The sequence below is a fragment of the Musa acuminata genome, chromosome BXJ3-6 (assembly GCF_036884655.1).
Source record: "Musa acuminata AAA Group cultivar baxijiao chromosome BXJ3-6, Cavendish_Baxijiao_AAA, whole genome shotgun sequence".
Lineage (NCBI taxonomy): Eukaryota > Viridiplantae > Streptophyta > Magnoliopsida > Zingiberales > Musaceae > Musa > Musa acuminata.
In genome coordinates this window covers 33,689,056-33,709,171 of record NC_088354.1, presented here as the reverse complement: position 1 = coordinate 33,709,171, position 20,116 = coordinate 33,689,056, and the positions used below count along the sequence as shown (strand labels likewise).

General features: G+C 38.5%; 2 protein-coding genes across 5 annotated transcripts in view; both read right to left on the bottom strand.

Moving 5' to 3' along the window:
- Window positions 1–246: 246 nt before the first annotated feature.
- On the bottom strand, window positions 247–8,579 carry LOC103989114 (MACPF domain-containing protein CAD1). Its single transcript, XM_009407878.3, has 6 exons — window positions 7,957–8,579; window positions 4,929–5,167; window positions 4,532–4,727; window positions 2,834–3,017; window positions 1,935–2,098; window positions 247–1,008 (listed from the first exon to the last, which is right to left on the bottom strand). The coding sequence occupies exons 1-6, from the start codon at window positions 8,272–8,274 to the stop codon at window positions 403–405; spliced, it is 1,707 nt and encodes a 568-aa protein (XP_009406153.2). The 5' UTR covers window positions 8,275–8,579; the 3' UTR covers window positions 247–402.
- Window positions 8,580–9,346: 767 nt separating this feature from the next.
- The window catches only part of LOC135585554 (probable LRR receptor-like serine/threonine-protein kinase At1g07650), a 32,796-nt gene continuing 22,026 nt past the window's right edge, over window positions 9,347–20,116 (bottom strand). For 3 of the 4 annotated variants that reach the window (XM_065153068.1, XM_065153069.1, XM_065153070.1), the window contains exons 17-24: window positions 15,543–15,928; window positions 15,192–15,384; window positions 14,583–14,717; window positions 13,853–13,971; window positions 12,080–12,290; window positions 11,741–11,978; window positions 10,187–10,334; window positions 9,347–9,866 (exon numbers count right to left, since the gene is read on the bottom strand). In XM_065153068.1, coding sequence (XP_065009140.1) covers window positions 9,483–9,866; window positions 10,187–10,334; window positions 11,741–11,978; window positions 12,080–12,290; window positions 13,853–13,971; window positions 14,583–14,717; window positions 15,192–15,384; window positions 15,543–15,928 — 1,814 coding nt within the window. In that variant the 3' untranslated portion in view covers window positions 9,347–9,482. Of the gene's footprint in view, window positions 9,867–10,186; window positions 10,335–11,622; window positions 11,979–12,079; window positions 12,291–13,852; window positions 13,972–14,582; window positions 14,718–15,191; window positions 15,385–15,542; window positions 15,929–20,116 lie in introns of those variants that run through there. The other variant, XR_010496900.1, reaches the window with a different exon arrangement.

Below are 20,116 nucleotides of genomic sequence, written 5' to 3'. Positions count from 1 at the left end.
GGCCAATGGAGCCGACGACGGTGATGTGGGGCTCGAAAGCGGGGCCGCCGAACTCGGATCGGAGGGGGGACACGAGGCGCTTGAGCCGGTCCCGGACATCGTCTTAAAGAATAATAAGTTTCACAGGTAAGCTGTAACACATGGTTGGACACACAACACCATCAAAGCTTCAACATCAAGAACTGTTTCTAATGTTACACATCACACTAACCATCTTGAACAAAAGAAACAACAAAAGAAGACGAATGAGAAAAAGGAAGACATCAACAAAAACCCTGTGATAAACAACATTTTATGTCTAGAAATGTACAGGAAGAACAAAACAACGCATGCTACCCATAGAAAGAATGCCTCACAGGAAGGTGAATACAACAAGCAAGATTTGGACAAGTAACATCAGTATCAATAGTTCAACAAGGAATACTTTACACGGACAACAATCTTCCCCTTTTCAACCCCTAACTTAGCTCCTGTGACTAACCAGTGGCCTGGTACATCTTGTGGCCCCTTCAACATCTCTGTCATGTCAACAATCTTTGCAAGCTTGGAATTGTCCCCTGAAGTGGAAGATGAAGTGTCATCTAATTTCTGGGGGAAGGTAGGGCATGGATTATGATCCCATACTGATCTCCGTATGGTGCACCCAGGGACCTTGGAAAACAATAGTTTGAGGTGTAGGACACTCTTGGCACCGAAATCCCATACCCCCAGCTGAGCTCCTGTTACTATGTAGACGCCAGATAGATCACCAATGTTTGTTTCGGTACTCTCAATCGGAGCGGTGCTAACATGTGCAAAGTTCTTCCACTTAATGGGTTCAAACCAGCGGCAATCTTGCTCCTCGGGGCCGTGCCACTTAGGCGGGCCAATTGCAACATGGGAGTCCCAGTGAGGTAGAAATATCTTTGGTAAGGTTGCGAGATGCTGCAAATGGATGGCTAGTCGGTTTTGTTTGCTTCCTTCAAGGCTTAGCCTGAGGCCAGTGACGGGTTTACGGCCAACAGATACCTGCATCAAGTTATAAAAGTCAGCAACGAAGAACATATGTAGTTCGTACCTATTAAGGTGCCATCAGTTTGTATTAAATAACATAGAATACCACTATAAATAAGGCAATAAGAGAGTTTACGGAGAATATAGCTAACACAATATATTAATTATGTCAATCTTTCAGTGCTTTTTTCCTCCACTATTGTGTGCCAGTAATTTATACTATAGATATATACCAGTGTGCCATAAAGATCCAAGAAATCACTCGATTTCCATATAGGTAATAGAATTAATGAAGACATTGTTAAAGTTTTTTTAAGTTTGCACTCTTCTTTAGTAGAAGTTGTGCGTTTGTACATGTGTGTGTGGTGGGGCGAACAAGACTCGCTCCAATTAGAATTTCTCTGTTTCATATATTACTGAAGCCTAGAACAAGGGATCCAACTTAAAGAATAAGTTCTCTCAGGCTTTGCAACCAGCAACTACTACATTTTACGATGCATCAGCAAATTCAGAGAAAACAAACAGATCGGATAAATTTTTTTACTTCTTCAGGAAGTTGAAGTTCTGCTCACTGAAGCTATAGGGTAGAATTCTATACAAAACTGGGTTTAGTCAATCTGCACAATAGTGCACAGAAGAAATGATGATAAGATGTTATACCACTCATACTATGCTCACATGCAAGCAATTCCTCCACTAACTGAAGCTTTATTACTACAATAATATGAATAATCATGGGCAATTAAATTTAGTCTGTTTGCTGATCCATAATCGAAAATATTTCATCTCGCATATGAAAGATGAGAGAGGAATATGCTAAACCATAAGATGGCAATGTTGGTGAGAAATTAAGTAGGATTCATAATTCTCATACGACTGATACAAGATAAATTTCGTAAAATTTGTTTATAGAAAACAATAAAGAATCTGTATCCCATTACCTGTTCTGCGCTAATGTAGAGCTTGGGGCCCATTAAGCTGAACTGAAGAGAAGGGCATACAGGTTCCTTTCTCTGGTGTCCAGGAATGTTAACAGGTGCTGGAGCCCAAACTCTCTGTACTTGAAACTCCAAAAAATACTGCAGTTCCTCTATGGGGGGCTTATCTGGAGAAAGGTGTTCGATAAATATAAACATGAAATGGCAACCCCCAAAAATTGCCAAAAACACATGCACACACAACTCATCAACTCACCAATCAAGGTTCACAAAGTACAAAATTTCAAGTCATAAATATTTGGTTGCTGAATTAATAGTAGATTTTGAAATCCCCATATTATGAAAGTCATGTTCACTGATAAGTTGCTTCCCTATACATCCTCTATTATGTAATTAGTCTAATTTGATCTCGAAGTACTGATCTCATCAAAGTTTCAAAGCTTCAAATGGGGTATATGTTCTTCTCAATAGAAGTTAAGAATAACAAAGCTAAGTTCAATCAGATGAGAAAATTCTAGTAAAAAAACGTATTCAAAAGTAAAATCATCCTTGCGATAAATGCATCTTCAGTGAGTTCACCTACATATTATATGTTGCCAAGATTATACACCAGCTTTAGATAATGCTGCACATAAATATGATCTCCTCTGTTACCAAAACTAATTCAGCAAGTCTAATTAAGCACTATATAGGTCAATTAATTTTTTCTTCTCGAAAGCTTGAAGTACCATGACAACATATCATTTACCATGCAGTGGCATAGAAACTACTCCCAATTTAAACCTCTAGATTCCTTAAAGTTCAAATTTTGTAGAAAATCTTCCCAAAAAATGAATTATTCAGGCAATCCAGATGTCAATATTAAACAACAGAGGTGCAACAAAGAATTAACTAGCACTTACACTCCAAATATAAGTCAACAGCACGAGATAGATTCTGAATTCCAGGTATTCCATTCAGAAGAGAAACAATAGGAAGAAAAGTCATATTGATGACATCTGGTGCTGAAGAAATGGTGTGCACCCACTCTGCATGATTTTGGACAAGATCATCACCGCCCCTCCTTCTAAAGATTACAGTAACATCCTGCAAAAGAGGAAGCATCACCTTAGTGATATTAAAAGAAATACTATTTACAGTATAGTATAGAATAGTGGCAGACTTCCAGCAAACGTCTATTGCTTTGCAATCTCTCAAACAGCTAAAGATTACTATTTATATGCAGGAATAATCTTGACATAAGATTGAGAACAGGGACATGCCTATTAAGTGTGGTGAACAGGCCCAACACAATTAACTTTTCTATTACATTAGTACCTAGCAATCACAAAATACTGACAATACTTTGCTTGAAAAGGAAAAAGATTTTAAAAATCTACTGTAGTTTGCTCCTGATTAGATTTATCAATCATTGTAGAGACGAGTATACTCTTTGGTTTGATATCCACTTCATAAGAATCTTCTTTTAGAAGCCCTTCTCCAAGTTTCTATCAATTGAAACCTAAACCATTAGTCCATGATTCAATTGCCTAAATTGAAGCCAGTTTCATATATCCTTTTCCATGCCTACATACCTCACTCCAAACTACCTTCACCTTTATGCCCCAATATTTCTTAATTCTTCTGTAAAAATCATGATCCTCTCTTTGCCAATGCTATGGTATATCACTATTTACTCTCACATACCAGTTCAATCAATTATTCATCATTTTATCCTTCAAAAAAACAATCTTATGCCAAGAACAGAACCCAAAAAAAAACATAAATAAGATTGCAATTTTCTTTTGGTCTGGTTCTCCATATGGCAAATCTATTGAGGATGGGACTAAAGAATAGTACAACAGGCAGATAAAAAGTTCGGCAAGAAAATTTCTAGAATCAAATATTCCTTCTTATAATTTTATAAGCACCAAGAATACCCTATTCCATGGGATCTTCCTGTTGCCACAGCCCTCATTTTTTCTTAGTAGATGTCTCTTCTCGACCACTGTGCACCCTACTGCTTTAACTTCACAATTCAGTTCTCTGACCCTAGGTTGCCCATAGCACTAGAAGGTGCCAAACAAGAACCAACACATGATTGAATTATAGAAGATTCAGAATCAGTATAAATTTCATTGCTCAAAATTCAAATACCTCAGCTTTAACATGAGGATATTCTAAGCAATGTAAAAATACAAAGACCACAAAATATAATAACTGGATTTGAGCATCTGGTGAGGTTAATTCTATAAAATGAGGTTCCTTCCAATCTTATGTATGACATGTAAAATGTGAAAATATCTCCATAGCATGCACATGGAAGCCCTTTGAGAATAATGTATATCAATAACCAAATAAAAGTAGATGAATAAAGAAATAACTAACCTACGTATGATCCAGCTGGTTTTTAAGATATTACATTTTAGTTCATGACTTTGTGGGGCTAATAAATTGCAAATATATGTATCAGACAGAAGCTCTAGAACATTTTCCTCAGAGATGCAGCCCTAGATAGATGAGCTGGCATGTCAATGTTACTAATAGAAGATGGATATAGTATGACAATAATACATATGATGTAATACAGTCTAGTATTTAAGACTACAGAAGGCACTGACCTTCTCTTTGTAATTCAAGGGGGCATTAAGCGTTTGGTGTTCCATGTTCAAGAATCTCTGATCCCCAATGTCCTTAACATACTTCTCAATTTCTGATTCTGATAACTGAGATGAATGGTGTTGCTTGATATACAATTCATCTTTACCACCAATAGTAACTGATGTGATAATATGGGTGCCAAAATTCTCAATGAAGCTGAACAAGGAGTAAATGAAAAACCCAACAATCAGATGAGATGAATTAAGTTCATTTCAGACGGTCGATGACTTCCCAATGGAAGCCAAGAAAATATATAATGGAAAAAAAAAACTAGATATCCACCAAACAGATAGAAAAAATCAAAATCTAGTTTTACAATACCTAGTCATGATGAAAACAAGTCTATTACCTACTAACCTAGCCAACAGTGGTGGATCCCAACTGTGAGGAACAGCACGCTTGACATCATCCCGGAGCAATAAATCATCACTTGTAAGTTTGGCTTTATATAAAGGAAAATAAAAACCATCCATGGCAAGGGCTTTCGTTGCTGCAGCATCGACTTTCCATGATCCAGTGAAACTGAACATTGAGTTAAAGCTACCAAGAGGTACTGTTCCAGATAAACCTGACTTCTTATTGAAATGCTCAGCCATCTGACAAAACAAAACAGCAGTAGTAGGTGGTTGCAGGGGGCACAAATGTGTTTATAATAAAAAGTAATCCACAAGATGCAAAAACCACTCTGAATCACACATGAAATGGTATGAGCAAGTGTGTTAAATAAGAGATAATACTATTGCTTATTCTTACATTTGTAGATGAAACTGGCTCCAGTATATAGAACTGAAACAATAAAGCAAACAGCTAGTAGAAGTGTATCACACCAAAGTAAAAGCAGCAAAAATGATGTTACTATGAATCTACTAAATCAATATATTGTACAGGATGCAATTATTCTTCACAAATCTGCACAAGCGCTTAGGCTCTTTGCAATCTCATTATCAATAGAATGTCAATGACCACTTTAACTTCTCATCTCTTTTTCAATGAAAGTTCTTATTTTAATGTAAAAAAAATTGTGTCTACAAATTTCAGTTCCCAAAAGGTTAATAGGCATGAATATCATATGTTCCAATATAGGTTACCATACATCAGAGAGATCAGACTTACTTGGTAATTAGCATATGGATTCTCATCTTTCTCATAGAGGCATGGATTTTGTCATGAAGTTGTTTGTATTAGAACAAGTCATAATGCATCAAATAACCTTGGTTACTTTGGAGAGCCTAGTAGCCAATTTGCAACAAATGACATGTAAACTGCTCCTTCCTAAGACCATAAAATCTTCATTACTTCTGCTAACGTTAGGTCTAACTGCGAGCCAAAAACTCATCAGACAAGGAAAAATGGCATATTGATACCTATGAGTAATCACCATTACTTGGAAAAGGCATTGATACTCATTCTCTGCTCAATCTAGAGACTGCTTGCATATGGAGCTTATCAATATCACTATTAATCCATTGCTACAACAAGCATTTATTCTCAGCAACAAGAAGAACAATTTTTACCCTCAAATACTTGTATATGACATTATTATTTCCTATTATTAACTCTGTAGAGGACAAAATCTTCGATTATCCAACAATCATCATGCCCTTAACTATTCCTAATCATGTTTTTTTTTCCGTAACTCTCCGTCTCCCTGTAACAGCTGATTTTAGAATGAGATCTTTCTCAACTGGTTAACAGAAAATTCATTTTGCACATATCCAAACCACAAACGTTTTTCTTCAGAAAATCTTCCTCGAGATGCCTCTTTATTCAATTTTGATCTATGATCATACCCACCACAGACTATCCCTGTAGTCATCAGTTTTCTGCAAACCAGAATGACTATTACATGCATAAAAAAACTCAGGTCTGAAAAATGACATCAACACATACATTTCGATGAAAGCAAAATCCTTCCCCCAATTATTTGGTTCAATAGAGAAATAAGTTTCTCTCATCATTTGGTTTTTGTAGAAGCCAATGTCATTAGAAATGGTTATGATCTTGCTTATTTGGTATTCCTCTCTTACAAACCCTCTACTATTTCCTGTTTCTTTGAGGCACCTTAATATGATTCGATTTGCTTCCGTGTCAGTGCATACAGAGATCTGTCCAAGTTCTGATCATATCTAAACTCTCCTAGATCAAGTTCCTCTTACTCTACCTTATTTGGCACTATTCCTAGCTTTCAGCTAATACAATCACTAGAACTACATATTTCAGAAGCAGGTCTCAACATTCTGCAACAGATACCTTAAATTATGATTTATTATCCTTAATCTTTGTGCACAGCCACTGGTTCAAATACGTTATACTTCAATTAACTTCCTTAGAAGAATGCTCTAGTATATACATGATCCAGGGTAACAAATTTGTGCAACAACACCCACAACAGAAGTTCCAGTGCCACCTATCCCCAACGCTCAAAGTAAATAACTTATCACTTATTGCAGACCTTTCCATTAGTACAGCCTAAAGTAAAACAATAAAAGTTCTCTTAAGGAACTCATTTCTTCCTGATGACTAACATACTCAGGACCTAGTGATGAATTAAGGAAGCCTATTGTTTGCATATGAGTTTATAAAGATGCATCAACTTTCAGACAAAGATGACCTATCATAGGGGAGGGCCCCTAAATAGAACATTTTACCTTTCTTTGTTCCTATGAACTCTCTCTAAATCTACACACATGGCAATAAAGAAGCTTGTCTAAGCATCAAACTCTCTTTAAATTCGCCTCCTTCCAATAGTGGGCATAAAAGGGTTATCTGCGGAACAATGTCATCCTTGAAGCAAAAAGGTTCCTAATAATTAGTCCAAGTCTTCAGTAGATACTCTGAAATGTGCCGAATGATCTCTTTTTTCCTTCTTAGCACAGTAACAGTTGGACTCGTTCAACATTGGAGATGCTTCTCTCGGACATCGGACCCCATTTCATGAGTCAATGAGTAGAATTGATCAATATGCTTACTATGCTCCTTTTCATGTGTGATTCCTGTTCATTTTTCCTTAAGAAGGAGATGCATCGTAGAAATTATGAGATATGTGGAGAACTTAAGATATGCAACATTAGGCACTCTTCTTCTTCTGGTGAGTGAAAGTTTTATGTCCAGAACACTTTCCTCGAAGATATATAAGAACAGTAAAACAAAATCTCATGCAATTTACAAGCAGAATTTCTCAGATTAAATGGAAAAGAGAAAGTTCACATACAAACAAAAAACATCAAGCATTTCATTTCAGAAAAAAAAAAAATCAGAATCGACCAACACCTGATCTAAAAAAAAAAGCCCTAAAGAGGATTATTCCTGTCCCTGAGCGCAAGAACAGACCAGACCATATGACAAATCCCGAAAACTACGAATACATTAGATGAGCCGGAATTACCTGTTGGAAATTACAGACGCGAGAGGGTTCCCGCCGGTCCCTCTCCCTGCAGATCTTGACGTCCAAGAGGACATCCGGGAGAACGATCTGGCCGATGCTGCTGCCGCTGCCGCTGCCGCCGTCGTCTGCAATGACCAAGCTCCTCGTCCGCGTGTCGTCGAGCAGGACGAGGCGGGACCCGGGCGCTCCCTTGCAGTAGAGGAGCCGCGCGTCGGAGGTGACGTCGAATCCCCGGCCGAGCGCCTGCACCGCGTTCGTCAGCGTCGCGATCAGAGCGTCCGATCCCCCCGCTGCCGCCGCCGCCCGTGCCCTCTCCATGCGAACAGCTCCGCCTGACTCGACGCAGTAGCAGTGCTCAAGCGCATCACACAAGGGTTCGATCTCATCTCATGTCGTCTCTCTACCTTCTCCGCGCCCCCGTCCACCGCGCCACCCTCCTTCCTGAAAAGGAACGAGCTTTGTTCTTCCAAGGGAGAGCGCGAGACGAGAGACGGCGAAAGATAGGTTGGGGAAGAAGGGCGATCGACGACGGGGGAATGGAATGGGGGCAGCGAGGCGCGAGAGAGAGGGAGAGAGAGAGAAGGGGGATTGGTTTCTATGGAGTGCAGAGGGGGTGGACTTTTTGACCGCCGGGATCGTCAGAAACAAAATAAAAAGAACGCGTTTTCTAAGGAGGATTAGGAGTTGACCGGTCCGCACAAACAAATGACCAACTACGCATCCCATCGCTCCCTCGCTTCGGTGGACATCCCTCGAGGGTTTGGTGGTGCGGATCCAATCAGCAAAGTTCACGATCTCCATTGGTCTTATCTAAAGCTCAGACTGTGGGACCCACGGTATGGACGGACGAGAAGGATTTCTTTCCTGGTTGATGCCTCGATCGAGGCAGCTGATGCGTACCATGTTTCGGTCGGTCGGATCGCCCGGCAAGCGAGGACTCATGCATGGTTGGGTCGCATTCCAACGCTTGGTCGGCTGTCCACGCAAAGTTGCAGGCGACCCACACTTTTCCTCTGGCAATACAAAGACAGATTAGACAAGATTGACCGGGAACTGTGTATGTAGAAGCCACTCCGGTAAGGAGAAACGTATGGTCAACAAACAAATACACGTCTCGTGATCCGCTTCTTCAACCGAGGCAAAAAAAAAAAAGGTAAGAAGTCAACCACCCCTTGCAGCCATTTACATTTGGAGGTGTAAGCGTAATCGAGAATGTCCACCAGCATCTATCTCCCTTCTTCAGATCTGCGCGCCACGACATGCGTCCATCGTCCTCGAACTAGATCGAAGCAGGTGGCAGCATCAGCGCCGCAAAAGACTCCGTCATGCCTTGTGTGCATCGCAGTGAAACATCAAAGCAACTCAGGACGATACAAAGTAAGCATGAAAGAAGGTTCGAACCTTATTCAATATAAGCACGAATGATCGGATTGTCTTACACTACATACTGCAAATTTCAAACAGAATGGAGTATCTACTCGACAAGTTCTCCTGATTCAGGTTTAGTACATCCCGATCGAGTCTTTTTAGCATCTTTGGTTCCGATAGAGTGAATCTAAATTGAGGGGGTACAGATCGGATGATGATGTGGTAGAACCATGGACAGATCCCCCCTCAACTAAGAAGCTCTTGGTCTGGCTGTCTCCTGAACTTGGGTATCGTTTTCCACTTACCTGGATCTCGAAATCATCAGTCGAGAAGATCTGCTCTGGCGTGGCATCTACAATACTTGTTTGGGCTTCCACCAGCATGCTTACCACAGCAGACATGGGTGGTCTTGGCACTGGTGATGAATTTATGCATAGCAGACCTACATTTATCAACCGAATCGCCTCTTCCTTGTTGAAATCCGTTCCCAGTCTCGGATCAACAAATTTCTCCAGCTTGCCTTCCTCTCTCAGGATTTGCACCTGAACCACCAGGGTGAAAAGAATGTGGTACAGGTTATTTCTAGACATAGTAGCTAGTCTCTTAGATCAACAATCAAAGATGTGGTACAGACTATTTTTATCAACAGTCAAAGATGTGGTACAGATTATTTCTATACATAATAGCTAGTCTCTTAAATCAACAATCAAAGAAAATACTGGAAGTCAGATGGGAAATTGGACAGCTATGCTTACAATCAAAGATGTGGTACAGATTATTTCTATACATAGTAGCTAATCTCTTAAATCAACAACCAAAGAAAGTACTGGAAGTCGATGGGAAATTGGACAACTATGCTTACCCAGTCCAGAAGATGCATGCCGCCTTCCTTTCTGAAACTCATGACGCTGGTTCCACTAACAAGTTCCAAAGTGACAACCCCGAAGCTGTATACATCCGCTTTTTCAGTCAGGTAACCGCGGGTAGCATATTCCGGTGCCATGTATCCTCTGAGACACCAAAATTAGTCTATAAGGCTTGCTGAATGATGCCACAAAGCAGAAATAACGCTTTTTGTAAATTAAACAGGCACCACAGAAAACGATTCCTTCAAATACTGTTGAACTGATAACTTGATAAAACATTAGCTCTTTAGCTGGCAGTTCAGACCAGAACTTCGAGTTAGATCTAAGCAAGCATGGGAAAATTGATCATAAGCTAGGAACAGATTTTACTTGTAAGCTAAGCCTCACCTTTGTGAAGCTTTCATTTGAGGACCATGTTTGGTGCAAACCAGGGCATCTGAGTTAGCTACCAATAAGTGAATGTAAATCTACTTCACATATAGTATGGAGATTGATTTAATTCTTTCTTGAGGTCTGGTGGCTTGCAGATGAATCACACGTTGAGAATAGAATAAAAATATATAAAATACAAGTGATAAGAGAACAACTAAAAGCATAGGCTATGTTTCCTATGAGATTTAGCGAAACAGAAACACGAATATAGCTTTTGAAGTAGATTGTTTTGGATCCAAAGAAAGCTGGTGCAACAACCTTGTTATATCAAATTAAATTAGTTAAACAAAGTGAAGGCATTTTCAGTTTCAAAGGCAAAAAATAAGGATCGAAATATAACCCAACAATATGGCAAATTAAAATTTAATCCATCATCCAAAGGCAAGAGGAATAACAAAGGATTGAAATATATTTAATAATTAAATATAACAAAGGCAAGAGGAATAACATAAAAAGACTGTAAGCTGAATTCACTACACAAAATCTAATTTTATCTTTTATGGATGACTTCACCCCATAAATGTCCAAGGCCATAAATCCAGTTTACTTTCTCTTAATCAAACAATTGGGTTGACTTCTTTTACATAGACCATTATCACATTATTTAGCACCACTATCTTTTCTTTAAACATTCAGGACCATTTATTGTTGTTCTTTTCAACCTGTCATTTTGTCCTACTAGCATATATAATGGTCTCGATCTTAGTTCATAATGCAGCACATGAAAAACAAAATCATGCACCAGTACTAGATTTGATGAGGAACAATTTTAGAAATATTGATTTTAGCACTAATAGCCCATAAAAATACTCCATGAAATCTCACCTGAGCAAGTATCGGTGAATATTGCTAATGCATAGAAGTGTGTGAATGAATCACTAACAATAATTTATCTATTAGTTGTACTTGTATGTTGATGTTCCATGCAAAATGACAAAATGATCTCATTATCAGTATGAAAAGCTCAAAAAGATAAAGTGAAAAATTAAATGAACTTCACCAATTTCTTCTTCCAATAGTTTCAAGGATCAATACTGTAGGACCAAAGTTATGTTCATTGGCGGAGATACACAAGTATACCAGGGCTTCGATGAGATATAGTAGTGTTGATTGCTTACACAGTTCCAGCTATTCGTGTGCTGATATGAGTGTTTTCCTCTTCATCAAGCCGAGCCAAACCAAAGTCGGATATCTTAGCATTAAGATTTTTGTCTAGCAGTATATTGGTTGCTTTTATGTCTCTGTGAACAACCTTCAGTCTCGACTCCTCGTGGATATATGCAAGGCCTTTTGCTATGCCAATGCAAATGTTTTTCCTTGTTGACCAATCAAGTTTCAGTTGATATTCTTCACTCCCTGTAACATTAAATATATCGAACTCAAATGTTTTCTACTCTTTTGTTAAATATAGCAATTATCATATGCAAAGGTGAGCAAAGGAAAAGAATTCCACTGACCAAAAAGAGCGCGAGCAAGACTGTTATTTTCCATATACTCATACACTAATAATAACTGATTTCCTTCAATGCAGCAACCATGAAGTTTTACAAGATTTGGATGCTGCAATGCAGAAATCATGCCTAACTCATTTAAAAATTCACGATTTCCTTGTTTTGATTTGGAAGAAAGTTGCTTCACGGCAACTATTGTACCATCTGGTAACAAGCCCTGCATTGAATACAGAATGAATATTCATATCATGTTCACAGCACTAGTAAAGAAGACAGGCATACTTTTTAAGTTACAACTCTATAAACGTGGGAGAAGAGTCTAAAAGAGTTTGGACATATTATATATCAGTTATGCAAATTGAGTAGATTTACAGTAGAGGTGAAAGGAGAAATAAGAACAAAAATATTGATTAGGATCAAATGACGTCAAGATGCGTGAATCGTTTAGTTAAATTCCATCTGAATTGACCCACATCAGGAGTTGAAGTTAGGCAAAATCAGTATGCAGGATCAGATCGACCTAACTTGTGGTTAAAACTTAAAAGGCCCATTGTAATCAACATTTTGACCAATAAGTTTTTATGTTAGTAGGTGACAATTGACATCAGAGCATTAGTCTTTCCAGGTAGGTTGACACATGCCAAGGTGAATGTTGCCTCTGTGCATACTGGTGTTATGCTTAGATTGGTCCTACCAAGGATTTAATTTTTGGCATATTTCAGTCATAATTATGGAACATAAACATATTAATTTGTCTTACTTTCTTGTCAGTACCAACTCAAAAAAATAGATCAGTACAGGGAGCTAGTTTACTAAATTAACTCCTTTTGTGTATAAAGTTTGTCAAGACTTCAACTTGATTCACCCCAAAATTAGACAATCTATATGGGTACAAAGGCTAAAGTGGATTGGATGTAGAAAGAGGAAGTAAAAGAAACAGACAAGAGGATTCGATGAAAGCATGCTAGAGAAAGAAAATTGCGAAGAAAAATAAAAATTAAAGATATACATTTGATGCAATCCTTCCCAGCTACCTCTAGTCACTTCAGGTTGCTCTCCATGTCTTCTTGTATATTTTTCCTACTATTGAAGTAAAATTACCATCATGGTTCCAGACCAGAGTTTTGACTCACCTCTCCTTGAGTTGATTGAAAGTTTGAATGAGTTAACTTGTTTAGATTTTGTGAAAACTCAGTACCTGATGCAGCTGCCTAAGTCAAACTTCATCTGACTCAACGAGTTATTCGGAACAACAGAACAAGTTATTGAACTGAGCTGAGTTGAAAAGGCTAATATCACATAAGTAATTAGAAAACGTGTTGAGCATTTATTACGATAGACACTAGTCTTCTATGAAGGATGTTTAACTTTAACATATAAGAAAGTTGATTTTATCATCCCATTACAAGTTAGAAAAACAAATACAACTTTTTTTCCTCACTTGGAGACTTCAACTCATCTTCCAAATTCCAAGTGATGAAATACAAGTCAAATTAATTTGCTTCATGGTATTTGGCTGAACTCTTATATATTGCCATATCTATTTCCTTGTATTTGTCATAGGATGGTTATGAAGATTTTGCAATTCAATTTCAGTTTTGGGAACGTAATTATAAACATAATTATGCAAATCATTAAAAATATACAGAAAACTTATATATAAGTTTTATAATTAAGACTTGAACTTAGTCAAGACTGAGTCAACTGAACTCAAACAAAAGTCAAGTCAAGTTTCTGTGATTTTGAACATAGTTCTAGACATAGTGACTCAACAATTACCTTATAAACTGGTCCGAAACCACCTTCTCCAATCTTGTTAGAAGCACTGAAGTTCCCAGTAGCCATTTTTATTTGCCTTAAGGTAAAACGTCCAGTCCGCAGATCTAAAGCCCTCAGCTCTGTCCAACAGGAAGAAACTAGCATTATCAAAATAAGTCACACAGCTTTTGAAGCAGTGATAGCAGAGACATGACCCTAAAAGCCAAAGAAAAGCAATGAAAGAAAAAAGTCATAAATAATCGAAAACAGTCGCTTCCATGTGACACATAATCAAACAAATTATCTGTTATAGAGCATAAGCATATTTATAACAAGTACTTTTTGGGAATAAATCCTCTGAGAAATTGCACTTAAAAATAGCAAACAGTACATAAACAATCTGCATCAGATTTTCACAAACATTTGCTCTATAAAAAAATTGATTTATGATGAAAGCCACAAAGATTCGTAATTCTCAAACAAACCAAAAGAATGCTATCTTATTTTCTTTGAATCTATAAACACCATAATTAGAACTTCATGAAAGATATAAATTTGTTTATCAATTGATGTTATGAATGAATGTGGATCTACATTTAGTTCTAAAATTGAACTGAAGAAATAACAAGAAAAAATGTTCCCATCACTTAAAAGACTATAAACTTGCTCTAGCATATATCACCTTATAACTGATAAAGAGAAGTCAAAAGTGTATTTTGTCCCACATATTTAGAAGGTGCTTCAATCTTACCTCTATCTTTTGCAGTTTGGCCTCCAAGCCAGCCTTTCTTCCACAATATACTCAATAACAAGAAGATCAGGCATGATACTGAAACAATGATCCCTACAATAATTTTGGTACGCTTTCCACTACTTAGCGAGAAATCTGCAGTATTGAAAGCACATCAAGCTGGGAAGAACACCATCATCTCATATGATGATCCATCCAAATAATTGAAAACACAACTCATCTTAATATAACTTAATTGTAAAACAAAGTTGCATGGTAAAAGAGAACAACAGTCCATTAAGTACATATATAAGTATAAAGGAGACAGAAAAACTCAATCAGTAAGGTGTAAGAATGAGTCTTGCACAAGGAAAACCAGAAAGTGTCTTGCTCTTAAAGTCCTATTCAATGTAGGTATTGTCTAAGATAACTAACTGATCGAAGTATAAGTTCATAAAGCAGATCGTTTAATTTACACATTAACCAAAAGTCATCAACCGATCAAGATTTAAAATAGTAAGGAAGAACATAACAATCTTCAGTTTAGTTGTACCAGAAAAACTTCAAACATTGCTCACAATCAGTAAATAATAAGAACATGCACTCAGATGTTTAGAAAATATTACATACTAGGTTCCACTGAAATAGCTGATATCAGAGGACCATAGGTCCCACGAACCGGAAGAGATTGTGTTCCATTGCCAGCCCAATATAAATGAATCTCAAGTTTGTCTGTAACCATCACATTAGTACTCTTGATAATAGCATTACCAGACCCATTAGCCTCATCCCTGATATTGAAGTCCTTCCAAACAAGGTTTCCCTGTACAAACAAATATTATTGGACTAAAATCTGAGTATGTCTATGCGGGTTGGTATCCATACGATGTGTGTGGATATTCATGATTTTATGTATTTATGTATCTATGCCCTACATGTGTCTAGAATATAGACAAATAGATGAATTGATCTGATGAAGACCTGAATGTAAATATCAAAAATCCGTTTGCCAAGACTGCCATATCCATCATTAGTGATCTTTATCTCTGCAAAGTGAAGTTTGACAGAGTAATTCCCTTCTAATAAACAAAGCCCATAATAAGTAAGGGAGACAGGAGAAATGCGTGCGTCTTTAAACAAATCTGAGTCAGGCATCGAAAGCTTCAAAGAACTTGTTGCTACCACATATGCATCATTGTCATTATTATTGTCCATGAAGACACCTGTGCTACTGAATGCCCAGTTTTTGTTAGAACTCACAAAGAAATTTGATGCACCATCAGACTCACTATCTTCTTCATATGTTGTCCCATTATTATTTATATGTACACTGCGCCCTCCACAGTTTATGTATAACGATGATTGACCTGTAGCAAATAAAATGATTAAAAAGATAAATGTTAATCAAATGCAATTTAGAAAAAGAAACACCACAACCAAATATGATGGTTACATTTAGTATATCATATTTGCCTAATCAGGCAAATGCAAATTCTCAGAAATTTATTTTGTTCGAGACATCTCAATGATCTTCAACATTAGTACAGATCTTTTTCAAATTATGATGAGTTGCATGAGCCGAGGAATGGAACCAAAATCTATACCAAGCATACCATGTCCACATCAAACTTGAATGTGAACCAGCCAATTTTTACTGGCTTAGTTGGATCAAGTTTAATCTTCAAGGTTAGAACAGTTCTTTTTCAAAGTAATGAAAGATGAGTTGCATAAGCCAAGGGATACAACCGCGGTCTATACCAAGCACACCATGTCTGCACCAACCTGGCATGGGAGCTAGCCAATTTTGGCTGCCTGTAGTCAGATCAAGTTTAAAGTCCCATGTATATAACCCTGCCTCTTTGGAGTGTGGAGATGATGATGCTCATCCAAAAGCTGATAAGTAGAATTATCGCATCCTTGAGTCAGATGCATGAGCAGCCTTAACCACATTGCTTTGAGCCCCTTGTCTTATGATTAAAGAACAATAATGGTAATGGTATCACATATAGAACAAAGGAGTATCAGCAATATATGAACAACATATACAAGAGGTCCCACTGAACTGTTTATAGGTTAATATTTTGATCATACCTAGGTGGATGGTGCACAATAATAGGGTTTGTTTATGACTTGATTTGTTGAGTGATGTTGCACATACTTTATATAAGCTAACTCATGGTAGTCATTATTCATGCCATCATTGCTTAATATTTATTCATGTTATATGACAATTCCATCTAGTTATATCATGTCATTGACTTGTTTTGGTAGTGCTAACCAGTGATTTAAAAAGCGCTAAGCGCCAAGCGGCAAAAAGCGTCAAGGTCAAAAAACGCTCGAGGCGCTAGGCGCTCGCCCAAGCGAAGCGAGACGCTAAAATATAAAAATATATAATATAATTAATAAATATAATTATTTAAATAAAAAATATGCTATTAAATAAATAAAATTTAATGGTATTAAAATCAAAATAATATATTATTAATCTAATAAATAAAAATATTATTATTAGTATATAGTTAGAAGTATACTGTTAACAGTATAATGAGAAGAGTGTGAGAAGACCGAGGCTGCTGTGGCAACGACAGCGGTAGCAGGTGGCAGTCATAGCTGGAGCGAGAGCAGCGAGCGACGGCAATAGCGAGAGCAACGACGACAGCGGGAGCGGGAGCTGCGAGTGGTAGCGGGAGCGGCGATAACAGCGACGAGTGACGACAACAACGACGAGCGACGATTATGGCAGCGGCGAGCAGCGATTGTGGCAGTGGCGAGCAGCGACAATAGTGGCGAGCAGCGACAGTGGCAACGGCAACGGAGAAGAAATCTCGGCGGCAAAATCGTGAGTGTTAGGGTTGGGGAAGTCGGGGAAATCGCGAGAGAGCCTGATATCGGTGATTTAGATGGTTCGATTGAACCAACTAAAGCATTGGAGACCAACCATACCTAAAAATCTGGTTCGGTCGCCTGGTTTAACCCGGGCGCTCGCCCGAAGCGCCCGACGCTTGGGCTCGGGCGAGCGCCTAGGCGGTGCCCTCTTTGAAGCGAGGCGCCTGGACATGAAGCGAGGCGCTCGGGCCTCGTCTCGCCTTGCCCGAGCGCCTAGGCGGGCACCCGAGTGCCTATTGAAATCACTGGTGTTAGCCCCCTAAAAGGCATATGATAACCATCTAGAAGTTCATATGCATGACACTCCTTACTGGACGGTAACCAAGTGGCAATTATTAACCACAACCATTCTTTATTTCTTAAAGATTTAGATAAATTGTTTGAAAAATAAGATAGGTATTTTATTTCGATATAATTCATGGTCCTAAATAGAGCTCAATAGCATGAAAAGAATAACTGATACCATGGCATGTTGTTTTTGTACGATTTGTATTTGCCATGCCACTGGTACAACCAACATAGATGATACTAGATATCTTAAAGCAAGACCTTCAAGACAAAATCATAGCTCCAAGAAAAGGAAAACCACGAGAAGAAGAAAATCTACTGGTATTTATGGTGCATGAGATTCTTAAGACTGACCAGTGAATAACATAACATTTAAAGAAAAACTTGACTATTAGCTTCTTTTTGTCCTAAATTATAAAACAACTAACTAAATAAATTTCCTTGAGCTTTCGTAGCCTAATAGACTTGACATTATGACCATCTGTTGTTTGACATAGCAAAGCGGATGCCAAATTTGACGTAGAACAAGTTTAAGGAAAAAACCATGAATATTCATGGTTCAAAGATGATTGACAGAGTCAAAATTAAAATAACTTCTCCAATAAAGTTTAGACCTGAAAATCTAAGATCGAATACTTAATTTTACATTTAAAAGAAGAGAATCAGGCTAGTCTCAATCTGGTCACTGAAACTGTCATAACTTGATCTCAATTTTCCCATAAAAGTTTCAATAAGGTATTGTCATGGACAAAACCGTAAAAAGAGTTTCCAATGAAATGCTCGTGTATGTCTATCTTTCGGTCTTGTTCATGCTTTGCATAGCATGTAGAGAGCTTATAGTAGGCTTGACAGCCCAATTTTGGTTGGCTTTTGTGGTCGTTTCGGGCTCGTAAACGTAAGTTGTGTGCAGTCGTCATGTAGAGGCAAAACTACCTAAAAATAGATCATCCAGACAGTCATTTTGGAGGTTAACTCCGTATAGTGGTACGGAATGTTAGCCAGCACAGCACCCAGGAGCTACCCAAGTGGAAAATGGCTAGATGGGCCTTCGAGGTAGTGTCTAGAGTTGGTTCGTTGTCTTGTTCCATAGCAACGTCATGTGGGCACTTGTGGGGACTGGTCGCGAAGAACCACCTTGGACCCTTTGTCACACAACCGTTCAGAGCTTGCGAAATCTATTGTTGTAATTTGTATTGTTTATCAAGTGTTTGCGGAAATGGCTGCTTATAGGATCCCGATTTAAATGTTTCCTCTAACTCGTCTTCTTTTTTATAGGTCCTTAACAGACCATAAGAGGTTTCGAGGAGGCTGACCCTTTGCGAATAGACATACAAGGGTGTCGCACGATTTAAACAAAACTAGCTAAGTTCGTGATAGATACTATCAAAGCGGGGTAAGTACACATAGAAATACTTGGAATGCAAAAGTAGGGGACTTAGTAGCTCTGCATTGAGGATAGCCAGCACATGTGACCTTTGAGGAAAACGGGTGTTGAGACATAGAGAAGGGAGTCTCTTAGAGGAGCGGGCATCCGAGATTGGCATTCAGAGGAATGACTAACCTTTCGCGTGATAGGCACCACAAAGACAAGCAAGCTAGGAACTAGGAAGGACACGTAGGACACAAAGGTTAGGATGGTTGAGTTCGAGCAATAGCTCAACATTGGCAACCAAACTTGATGGTGCTCAAGGCAAGCGGGCCACTTAGCAAAGAATAAGACCATGCAAGGAGGGATGGGTTGCTTGGCGACCTTAAGAGTTGTGCAAAGCTCACAGAGGTGAGAGGAATTGCTAACTTGAAGAATTAGATACTCATGCAAGGGTTTGTATGCGAATGATGGACTATCCGTGGCCGTCCCAAGGAGACTGAAACTCGATGCCATAGAGCATTGAAACTTTCTCTTTGGTATGGAAAGGATGTTCGTAAGAGTCTAAAGTGTGCAACAAGTTCAGTATGTTGCTAGGCCTTAAGGGGCGCAATTGAGGCTGTATTGGCGAAGAATTGCAATCTAGCAAGTGTATTCGCGAGGGTGGAACAATGCCCAATTTATTCAGCAAGGCGGAGTAGTCAAAGGGGATGGTGGTCTCCTAAACTTCTATTGGGAAGGATGCGAAGAGAATAGTTGCTCCAATGAGACAGATTTCAAGAGGGATAAGTCTCAGTTCTCCAAAGAGAGAATCATGTATAACGGACTGCACATGTTAAGGAGGGGTACCTTAAGACAACTCTACAAAGCTCAACGGACCGAGCGACTAAGAGTCATCGTATGACCTCGCACGAGGTAATGGGGAAGCAACCTAAGGCAACACCAAACAAAAACATACTTACATGTGGAGATTGGACTCAATGGAGAGCTGACCTATGGAATGGTTAGCGAAAGG